This window comes from Coregonus clupeaformis, chromosome 19, assembly GCF_020615455.1.
Source record: "Coregonus clupeaformis isolate EN_2021a chromosome 19, ASM2061545v1, whole genome shotgun sequence".
Lineage (NCBI taxonomy): Eukaryota > Metazoa > Chordata > Actinopteri > Salmoniformes > Salmonidae > Coregonus > Coregonus clupeaformis.
The window spans coordinates 45,180,075-45,192,053 of NC_059210.1; the positions used below are offsets into that span (position 1 = coordinate 45,180,075).

General features: G+C 41.7%; 1 protein-coding gene across 3 annotated transcripts; it reads right to left on the minus strand.

Moving 5' to 3' along the window:
* Positions 1-1,239: 1,239 nt before the first annotated feature.
* prpf18 (PRP18 pre-mRNA processing factor 18 homolog (yeast)) lies at positions 1,240-10,907 on the minus strand. 3 transcript variants are annotated; one of them, XM_041837599.2, is made up of 11 exons: positions 10,723-10,907; positions 10,229-10,306; positions 8,727-8,753; positions 3,935-4,039; positions 3,714-3,827; positions 3,299-3,448; positions 3,025-3,093; positions 2,633-2,773; positions 2,441-2,512; positions 2,173-2,328; positions 1,240-1,961 (listed from the first exon to the last, which is right to left on the minus strand). In XM_041837599.2, the coding sequence occupies exons 1-11, from the start codon at positions 10,786-10,788 to the stop codon at positions 1,881-1,883; spliced, it is 1,059 nt and encodes a 352-aa protein (XP_041693533.1). In that variant the 5' UTR covers positions 10,789-10,907; the 3' UTR covers positions 1,240-1,880. The 3 variants fall into 3 exon arrangements, with proteins under 3 accessions (XP_041693533.1, XP_041693534.1, XP_045060914.1); XM_041837600.2 differs by lacking the exon at positions 8,727-8,753 and having other exon boundaries at positions 10,723-10,906; XM_045204979.1 differs by lacking the exons at positions 8,727-8,753; positions 10,229-10,306; positions 10,723-10,907 and adding an exon at positions 10,093-10,115.
* Positions 10,908-11,979: the final 1,072 nt, after the last annotated feature.

The window sequence follows — 11,979 nt, forward strand, 5'->3', positions numbered from 1 at the left end:
TACTTCAAATAATCTATATTTTGATTTGTTTAACACTTTTTTCGTTACTACATGATTGCGTTTGTAATTGTATAGTTTTGATGTCTTCACTATTATTCTACAATGTAGAAAATAGTAAACAAAGAAAAACCCTTGAATGAGTAGGTGTCCAAACTTTTGACTGGTACTATATATATATATATATATATTTATTTTAAACTAATCATTCTATGAGAAACCCCAAGGGTGTGCAACATGCCTCTCTATGTAAGGAATAATGGACAATTGAGATGAGGTTGCTAAATCAAGTGGTTGAAGAGGTATTGACATTTGAATATTGTGATCATGCACTTTGTTGACGAACCCTTACTAGTTGCATTGACGGTGCTGCCTACACTATTGCGTTGTGAGTATGAAACTCGGGTCGGAATCTGGAAAATAAAACCTGTGCAATGTTGTAGACCTTTTTTCCTTCATGGAGTCCCTAACCTGAGGTATGTAGCTCCAATCGTTTGCGAGCTATTTACGTTTGAAGGCCCAAATGTCTGGCGAATATCTAAACTCAAAACAGTGGCCACTAAAACGTTTGCATACTGCTTGGCCTTGACTGTGGAAAGCCCCTAATTACCATTAACCACTTCCCTTGCTGAAAACACCACAGGAGACTGAAAAATATGTCATGAATTTTGTAGTTCCTTATTTGGTAGTGTAATACCCTTTCTAGCCATGTTATTTTCCCCAGGTTAAAAATAATCGCGGCCTACTTACTTTACACCAGGGTTCTTCAATTCCGGTCCTGGAGGGCCGAAACACTTGTTTTTTATTTCTACCTGGTAGTTAATTGCACTCACCTGGTGTCCCAGGTCTGAATTAGCCCCTGATTAGAAGGAGAGGATGAAAAACAGAGGTGTTTCGGCCCTCCAGGACCGGAATTGAAGAACCCTGCTTTACACCGTCGATTGTAGGCTAGAGTAAGATCTGCAGCAAGGCGTTGGTCTGTAGACAGACAAGTGTATAATAAACGTTGGCTCTGCTGTTGGCCTCGGGAGTTTATAGATTAATCATTTTACAGCTTCTGGCGGTATAGCGAACTTTGCCTTTCCCGTTTAAAATGGCGCTTCTCATAATGATCTTCATGTGCATTGAGACATTTTATAGCTTGGGAAAATGTGCAGTTAACACATTTTGATGGAACATTTAGATATCTTTAAATAATATTACTCAATAATGGAATGAAAAGTGCCTGACACAAACACCCCCTGAATTTAGATGTATTTATTGCATTAATAAGAACAGTTTACTTTGACAGGTTTCAACTCCTGTTTTCACATTCTTCAATTTAAGCATTTTTTTTTTTCGTTTTCCAAAGATTTGCATAATAAAACTTACACATGGCCATTCTTACAAAGATATTATAAAACTAGCACACTGTGGAGAATGACTAATCTTAGAAGGGATATTTACACAACATGTTGGTTCATTTGAGTAACAAGGAAAATACTAACTTGTACACCCTAAAAAAAGCAACACAAAACAGTCAACCATACAAGTGGCAAAAAGCGAGCCTCAAAATATAAATGAACAGCTGGATCTCCATTGACAGTTATGTAGACAGAAGTACAGAGACTTCCTCAGCTGTAGTAACTTCCACAGACGTGTAACCAACCATGATCCTGTAAGACTACAAGGTATACAGGCATGCATTCCTTTCAACCTAACACTAGCACACCTGATTCAACATATTTAATGCAAATCAAGACCAGTCAGTTGAATTAGGTGTTGTAGTGCTGGGTTGGAACAAAAGCCTGCGCACCCCAGGACTCTAAGACAAGGCTTGGTAACCACAGGTGTAGACGGTCAGGTGTGTTAAACAAACACACAGGTGTAGACAGTCAGGTGTACTACAGGGCGTTGTACTCAACACACTTTGAGGGGTCTGTGGAGAAGTGTTTCTGGCAGATAGTCATCAACCTTTTCAGTCCCTGTGAAAGAGTAAGTGAGAGAGAGTGTGTGAGTGAGTGAGTGAATGAGAGAGAGAGAACAGGACAGAACAGAGGTTAGGATATTTTCACAGGGAGGCTGAGCAGTCAGCTATCTTACTTCTGCTACTCTATATGGGTTAACCCAGATGTTAGGGGTCATCTTTGATCCAAGTTATATTCAGAGGTTAACACAGAGGTCGGAGGTTCTAACCTGGATGTATTTTCTCTGGGTCTCGTCGTTGAGGACATGGGCCACATGTTTGGAGAAGATCTTCTCTCGCCCCGTACGGGCATGGATGCCCACCATGGTCACCCCGATGGGCCAGGGGGCGTTACCAATGGCCATCTGCAGGTACGCATCGTTCGCCTGGAACAGACAAGCACAGTTTAAGAACAACCGCCCAATCTTAGTACCAATCATACTAGACAACACAAAACACCCAATATAAGTATCAACAGGTAGAAAACAAGTTCAATACCTTTACATATTCTCTCTGCAGCATGAATTTAATGATGTCTGTGATTGATTCTTTGATGTCTGCAGGCAAACTCTAAAAAATGTAAAAAGAACTACAATAAAAGAAGACCATATCCACCACAGTCATCACATAGCAGTACCATATTAATGGACATCATTTCGCAGAGGGTAGTTCTCTGAGGTGAACACAGACCTTCTTGCGTAGCTTCCGGAATAGCGGTTTGAGGTAGGACTCAGTCTGTTTCTGGGTGGCACTGGCCAGCTTGCCCTGGACGCTGCGCTTCACGTGGTCCTCTCGACCGTTCAGGTCCTTCGCCCAGACTCCCAGCAGGAACTACAGACCACAACACAACCACATATGAACACAACAAACTATATCCACAACTGCCTAGAAACTACTGACCATAACAGAACCATGTTATCACACAAACATTTAAACATCATTTTTAAAATCTCCATCACAGCATTACTCTTTGCGCTACAATAAATAATTACAACACTGGAGAGAGATCACATCAGCAATTGTTGAATTTGCAAAACACTCTCCCTGAAGCAAAAAGCAGAGCATGGCGCTCTCGGTCTCACCCTAAGGACTTTGTCGATGACATCCTGGTCCCCATTGTCATCTCCCTTTCCAAGAGATTTACCCAGAGCCTGTAGGACAACAACAAATACCAAACAAGAGGACAAAGGGAATACAGTGTTCTTATGATGCATTGACACATAGGACTTTGTTTGGACTGTGATAGAAGAGGGACATTAAGCACTTTTTATTTACAATTGTGGATTTAAAATGTAGACCTTAAACCCTGAGTTAAGGACAAATATAGTGGCTAGTGACACCCCAGTCTCTGTGTACCTCCAGCTCCTCGATGGTGGTGTCTGCCTCGTGTACTCTTAGGTCGAATTGTGTGTCCACCTCCCCCGGCTCCCCAGTGCCCCCTACGATCTCATTCAGGTACTGTGCGTCAATCTTATCCATGGCTGCTTTCAGGTCGTTCCTCAAACCCTGCCCAGAGAATACACAGTAACACAGGTGATCAGTCAGTGCTTTATCTATACATCACAGGTTGTCAGTGCCCGAAAGGTCATCCATAATATTCTGGGCTAGTATGTACACAACAAGGGACAATAAGAGGTGGGTGCTTAAAAGTCACTGTGTCAAACTCTTCTTTAACCTTACAAAAACAATATAAAACCCACCACAAAAACAAAGGGCAAGTTCCCACCACCACCCCAGTACCCTGCCTCATAAAACAGTGACAGGACATTACCTTGTTGACTTCCGGGGCGAGAATCTCGATCTTCCTGAGCCTCTGGAAGGCCTCATAGTCTGACTCTGCAAACAGACGCACCGGTTCCCCTCGCTCCCTCAGTCGCCGGATCACCTGGACAAACAAACACATAAACAAGCACGTCTCCTCCCTGTTCATACCTACTGAACAGAACCCAGGAGGCTTGACACAATAAAACCAGCTCTGATTGGCTGACTCACCTCCTGCCGGGAGAGCGACATTGGCAGCTTCTCCTCAGTCAGCTCCAGCTCTAATGTGGTATTGGACGAGGTGGAGGGATCTGCCTTCTCCTCTTTCTTCTCCAGCTTTGAGATAACACAGAGGTAAAGGGAGAGAGAGAGAGGAGTGGGTTAGTTTCCTGTTTTCTCTGTTGTCACTGCTATAGAGTACCACAGTACGAGTCATAATACCCATAAAACCTAGCGTTTAAACAGGGAAACGGTTCCAATCGTTTCCCACAATTATTCCCATAGGGGTTTTAGGAACACTTAAAATAAGGGCTGTTTTTCATGTGGGCTTACCCTGGCGTGGTGTTTTGATAACCATGTAAATATTTATATGACAAGGTGAATGTATTTACCCCCCCAAAAATGAAATGCTAATTAGCTGCTAATGTGGTTATCATAAAGAGCTACGAATGCCATGATCTGGACGAGACTGCCAAATCGAGGCAAAGGTAAGAATCTCTGGATTAACTATCTAATATTAGCTAAATGTAGTACTGAATAAATTGGTTAAATTTCTTTACAAATTCTATGAACCGTCTTGTGCAAGTTTTAAATTGACACAATACCCATTAGCAAAGGTGTCAGCTAGAGATTACTTGCAGGAGCATGTTGTTTTGCATTATGTCTACTTTGATGCTAATTATTGAATCTGAGTAAATAGACTGATATATTGATAAATGGTTATAAAAAAATAAATCCTATGGGAAAAACGATTGGAACCATTTCCGTTTGACTGCTAGGTTTTATGACACCTCCACTGTGGGGCTCTAGAGGCTAAACTCAGAGGTCTCCATTACTATTGGCTCTCACCAGAGATCTATATATTCACAATAAAAAGATGCTAATGTCTTCGTCCTAACAATGGGAGTTGTCGCAAAGGCAGGCGACAAGCTTAGGTCAAAAATAAGCCCATAGACACGCATTGGTCTTATTTTGGACAGATTCTGGCGAGAGTTACACCTCTTACGTCACCTCTCTCTCTGCCCTCACTGCTGGTGCAATTTTTAATCATTATCATGTTTCTTATAATCATCCTCATTAACATCACTAAAGGCTAAAATGCCAGCAGAAGCAGTAGAGCGTGCTCTCTCAGTACTGTCATGCAGAGACATTGTCCATTGCTGCTGACTCACCTGGGACCAGCAGTTTCTTCCAAATCAAACCAATACTATAAACAGAAAGACTGCTGGTATAGAAATCCACCATACCATTTTAAAGCAGCATGACCATAAGGAAAAAACACTGTTGCATGTAGACCATCTTCATGGCCATTAAAAATCATGTGTACCGACATTAAACCACTGCAAAGTATAGCAATTTCATCTTTCAGATATACTGACGGGTCATGCTTTTAGAAGCACATGCATCTTTTCACCTTTAGATTGTGCTCCCCATAGAAACACAACCTAAAAAATATATATACAGTGGGGAGAACAAGTATTTGATACACTGCCGATTTTGTAGGTTTTCCTACTTACAAAGCATTCAGAGGTCTGTAATTTTTATCATAGGTACACTTCAATTGTGAGAGACGGAATCTAAAACAAAAATCCAGAAAATCACATTGTATGATTTTTAAGTAATTAATTTGCATTTTATTGCATGACATAAGTATTTGATACATCAGAAAAGCAGAACTTAATATTTGGTACAGAAACCTTTGTTTGCAATTACAGAGATAATTCGTTTCCTGTAGGTCTTGACCAGGTTTGCACACACTGCAGCAGGGATTTTAGCCCACTCCACCATACAGACCTTCTCCAGATCCTTCAGGTTTCGGGGCTGTCGCTGGGCAATACGGACTTTCAGCTCCCTCCAAAAGTGTTCTATTGGGTTCAGGTCTGGAGACTGGCTAGGCCACTCCAGGACCTTGAGATGCTTCTTACGGAGCCACTCCTTAGTTGCCCTGGCTGTGTGTTTCGGGTCGTTGTCATGCTGGAAGACCCAGCCACGACCCATCTTCAATGCTCTTACTGAGGGAAGGAGGTTGTTGGCCAAGATCTCGCGATACATGGCCCCATCCATCCTCCCCTCAATACGGTGCAGTCGTCCTGTCCCCTTTGCAGAAAAGCATCCCCAAAGAATGATGTTTCCACCTCCATGCTTCACGGTTGGGATGGTGTTCTTGGGGTTGTACTCATCCTTCTTCCTCCAAACACGGCGAGTGGAGTTTAGACCAAAAAGCTCTATTTTTGTCTCATCAACTTCAGACTCCAACTTCAGACGGGTTGGAGTCTGTTTGATTAAGTGTGTGGACAGGTGTCTTTTATACAGGTAACGAGTTCAAACAGGTGCAGTGTATCAAAAAGTTGTTCTTCCCACTGTGTGTGTGTGTGTATGTATATATATATATATATATATATATATATATATATATATATATATATATATATATATATATATATATATGAACAAGTATTTGATACACTGCCGATTTTGCAGGTTTTCCTACTTACAAAGCATGTAGAGGTCTGTAATTTTTATCATAGGTACACTTCAACTGTGAGAGACGGAATCTAAAACAAAAATCCAGAAAATCACATTGTATGATTTTTAAGTAATTAATTTGCATTTTATTGCATGACATAAGTATTTGATCACCTACCAACCAGTAAGAATTCCAGCTCTCACAGACCTGTTAGTTTTTCTTCAAGAAGCCCTCCTGTTCTCCACTCATTACCTGTATTAACTGCACCCGTTTGAACTCGTTACCTGTATAAAAGACACCTGTCCACACACTCAATCAAACAGACTCCAACCTCTCCACAATGGCCAAGACCAGAGAGCTGTGTAAGGACATCAGGGATCAAATTGTAGACCTGCACAAGGCTGGGATGGGCTACAGGACAATAGGCAAGCAGCTTGGTGAGAAGGCAACAACTGTTGGCGCAATTATTAGAAAATAGAAGAAGTTCAAGATGACGGTCAATCACCCTCGGTCTGGGGCTCCATGCAAGATCTCACCTCGTGGGGCATCAATGATCATGAGGAAGGTGAGGGATCAGCCCAGAACTACACGGCAGGACCTGGTCAATGACCTGAAGAGAGCTGGGACCACAGTCTCAAAGAAAACCATTAGTAACACACTACGCCGTCATGGATTAAAATCCTGCAGCGCACGCAAGGTCCCCCTGCTCAAGCCAGCGCATGTCCAGGCCCGTCTGAAGTTGGCCAATGACCATCTGGATGATCAAGGGGAGGAATGGGAGAAGGTCATGTGGTCTGATGAGACAAAAATATAGCTTTTTGGTCTAAACTCCACTCGCCGTGTTTGGAGGAAGAAGAAGGATGAGTACAACCCCAAGAACACCATCCCAACCGTGAAGCATGGAGGTGGAAACATCATTCTTTGGGGATGCTTTTCTGCAAAGGGGACAGGACGACTGCACCGTATTGAGGGGAGGATGGATGGGGCCATGTATCGCGAGATCTTGGCCTACAACCTCCTTCCCTCAGTAAGAGCATTGAAGATGGGTCGTGGCTGGGTCTTCCAGCATGACAACGACCCGAAACACACAGCCAGGGCAACTAAGGAGTGGCTCCGTAAGAAGCATCTCAAGGTCCTGGAGTGGCCTAGCCAGTCTCCAGACCTGAACCCAATAGAAAATCTTTGGAGGGAGCTGAAAGGTGCGACAGCCTCGAAACCTGAAGGATCTGGAGAAGGTCTGTATGGAGGAGTGGGCCAAAATCCCTGCTGCAGTGTGTGCAAACCTGGTCAAGACCTACAGGAAACGTATGATCTCTGTAATTGCAAACAAAGGTTTCTGTACCAAATATTAAGTTCTACTTTTCTGATGTATCAAATACTTATGTCATGCAATAAAATGCAAATTAATTACTTAAAAATCATACAATGTGATTTTCTGGATTTTTGTTTTAGATTCCATCTCTCACAGTTGAAGTGTATCTATGATAAAAATTCCAGACCTCTACATGCTTTGTAAGTAGGAAAACCTGCAAAATCGGCAGTGTATCAAATACTTGTTCTCCCCACTGTATATATATATGAAAAAATATTACACAACGAAAGCCCCCAAAATGCACAAAGAATCCAAGTCAGATGCAGGTGCTGCATTTGTAAGCCAAAACCTGTTTTATAGGCACATTTAGAGCTGTATTAGTCAGTTGAATTGAAATGCAGTTCTCTCCCCACACATGAGCGATTCTAAAAAGTAAGGCAAAACCTGCAAACACAAGAACCATGGGGGAAAAAAACTGAAAGTTGTTTCTGGTACAAAGGCCCATATCAAACTTGTTTGAAACATAAGAGGCAAAGCCTGATTAACCCAAAACTTAAAAAAAGCTAAAGGATAAACTGATAAGAGCCTAAACTCATGCTCAACATGGCTATGTCCCAACTCTCCATTCCTTGCCCCCTCTCCTTCCAGACAACTGATCAGTGAAGGGACTGAATACAACCCACACAGCCACACTGTTGTGACTGCAGAACTAGACTGGTTTAAGCAACACAGAAGCTCTAAGCCTATTGGAAGGATGGGTGGCGCAACCACCATATCGTTTAACAGTGCTTACAATCAGCTAACATTGAAGCAGCCTGGAGGAAAGAACTAGGTAAGGGGTTATTTTTGGACTGTATATTGCTAGTTTGCTGCTAGATACGTTTCCTCCATATTTTGCAGACAGGTAGAATTGAAGGGAAGATGCCGAGGAAAGGGGAGCTTTGCAAGATTTTTGGGACACACCACTGCCTACGATCGGTCATCCTCTAAACATGCTCCCTGCCTGCTGCGCCATCATCCCCTACCTGTCTCTCAGGTGCCTCTTTCTGAACCTGCAGGGCAGCGTTCACAAGGTGGGAAGAGAGCACAGTCAACACATGCTACGCAACATCAGAAAAACACACTACCACACAACCCTGTAAGGTGGTCTAGCCGTAGCCTGCACTGTAACTCTGAAAACAAGTCAATGAGGGGAGAAAAAACACATTATTGTGGAGATTGAACAGACAGTGCAGAGAGAGGAAGGGAATGGAAGAAGGTGGTGGACTACAGAGAGGAAGGGAGAATCTCGAAACAAGGAGTAAGATGAAGTGCACGAGGGAGAGGGAGAAAGAGAGAACAGACAAAGGGCTATAATGGGATACAGCTAGCCTTTGATCATGACTCTCAGTTCCATTACATTACACATAAGAGTCATTGGACGAAGGAGTCTTCTGTACAGGGGTGTTTTGTTAAGAGCCCTGATGCTCGGTCTGAACATTACCACGTATCGCTTGCGGTACGGTTTTGGAAGAATAAGGACCTTATCTTTCACATCGGTGAGACATTTTCAAAAATCAAAAGGTTGAATTGATACACACTTTTATAGGGTTAGGGTTCCCACACGGTCATCTTTCCATGTTACAGCGCTTGTTTACAGAAAACAGACAAGACTGAGGGACTACATGTGCTAATTGGCTGTCTGCATCTCCGAACACCTGTGTGTAAACAGAAGAAGGTGGCCACAAACGTGTTGTCACTGAAAAATACTGTCGGCTACAACTGTTAAAACCGGTTCAAACAGTACAGTAAGTGTATTTTGATGTGATATGAAAGTTGAGGGATTTGTGTTTCTAGAACCGTACCAATTCACATTTAGATTGAGAAAATGTATAACTAAGGAAGAATTTGTCACTTCCCGCACTGACTTCTCAAACCCCAAACCCCAGAATGGTCTACTAAAGGCATGCTTCAGTTCGGCTGGCGGCTAGCCCCAGTCAACTAGGCGAACCAAACGAGTGTACTCGCATACTCCCTTAAGACCTTCATACTCACATAAGACCGCTTGAAAAACGAGAAAAAACGCAATAGTACTGTTTGTCCATTTTGAGACGCCGTAGCCAGTATACACTTCCTCAAAATCGTCTGAATTAATTAAAGCTAACTCAAGAAATCTGTCATTAATTGAAGTTTTGCCAAGGGTAATCTTAGTCACGCAATTTTATATCCAAGCCATTTGTTGCACTATTTCTCAATGAAAAAATTGGCATGAAAATGAGTAGTCTCTCATTGAATGACAAAGACTCTCCTGATGAATCCCTACTGTTGACCAATCACCGACGAAGGGGCGTAGACGTCGGGTTGCTTAAAGAAAAAAATGTGTGCCCGAACAACCAAAAATAAAAACCTTACCTAAATCCAAAACTGTCGTCCTAACTATTCCGAACTGTTTCGGCTGGGAAGCATGCGGACGTCTTTAGTCTGCTTCGCAAGCGTTCCCGGAAGTCTCGCGATGTTGCGTATCTGGGTTTAGAAACTCTGATATTACCTTGTAGCCACATCGTTTGAAATACTCCTCTTCTTCTTTTCGGGCAAGATCGGACCGCTTGAAGTATTTCTTTGAATCCTGTGAAGATTCATTAACACCGCATATCAACAACAAGATGCAATGATGGCAACATTTTAATCTCACAAGTACATTTAATACTTAGTTAACTAACGTTAGTTATGTCAGATGAGCTCTTGAAACTAAGCTAAGATGGCTAGTTTGCGTTAGCTGGCGCAAGCATGCCGCGAACCTCAGAGCCCTATAGCTCTTAATTGTATCATGACGCAGGCTCCCCCCAACTTGTACTTTAAGCTAACGTTAGCTAGCTAGCTACTATTTTCAGTAAACATCATTAAATTCAACTTTCATGTATCTGCCCACGCACGCCAAGCAACCTAACTAGTTATCCTTGCCTAGCTAGCTAACATAAGCAACGCTAGCTAGCTAAATGTAGCTAGCTGACTAGTGAATGTAACTAGCTAGCAGCTACTCACATCAATAAGATCTTTGTCTTCAATTAGTTTTCTCTTCCTCGCGATTTCAGCTTTTAAGAAATCCATATTAGTTTTCAAATATGTCGTTATTTCTTTAGTCTTCACAGTTCAAATATATAGACTGGAGCAGCTGATCAGCTGTTTGGGAATACGCTAGAAACAATTATTCTCCGATGAGGTTTAACGGCGGTTGGCATCCAATATGTTACATTACCGCCACCTACTAGACTGGAGTACAACTACCCTATACTTTGCTTGAAAAATAAAACAAAAATAAAGAAATACCATACCATCTAACACTACACTCAAAACTTCAAAAATTAAATAATTTAAAATTAAATTATCACCACCATACTCCACTATTTAAATATATGTATTCCTACCTCATGCCCTCAACCTGAAATGATGGGACATCACCACTTAACACACCCTGTAACTCTTCTGATGTGAAGTCTCACACCCAAATTGCTGGAAACAATCTGACCAGGACATGAATAAGAATTCCTCCAACGTGAATAGACACGTCATGACCTTCAAAATAAAAGCAATTGGACTAAGGGTGTGAACTATGGGAAGTAATGGCTGTCTTTAGAAGACAAATAGACTACACTTGACTTTTATTCTTATATGTGAACAATGAAGTAGCTACATTGTAACAATAATAACAATGGCTACATTTTGGAGAACAGGGAGAGCAAACAAGGCACAAAAAACATAATTTAATATAATAGAATTACATTTTTATTTTTTTATTTTTATTTCACCTTTATTTAACCAGGTAAACCAGTTGAGAACAAGTTCTCATTTACAACTGCGACCTGGCCAAGATAAAGCAAAGCAGTGCGATAAAAACAACAACACAGAGTTACATATGGGGTAAAACAAAACAAAAATCAAAAAAATACAACAGAAATACAATTAATATACAGTGTGCAAATTTAGCAAGTTATGGAGGTAAGGCAATAAAATAGGCTATAGTGCAAAATAATTACAATTTAGTATTAACACTGGAATGATGTGCAAGAGATGATGTGCAAATAGAGATACTGGGGTACAGATGAGCAAAATAAATAACAATATAGGGATGAGGTAGTTGGGCGGGCTAATTTCAGATGGGCTGTGTACAGGTGCAGTGATCGGTAAGGTGCTCTGACAACTGATGCTTAAAGTTAGTGAGGGAGATAAGTGTCTCCAGCTTCAGAGATTTTTGCAATTTGTTCCAGTCATTGGCAGCAGAGAACTGGAAGGAATTGCGGC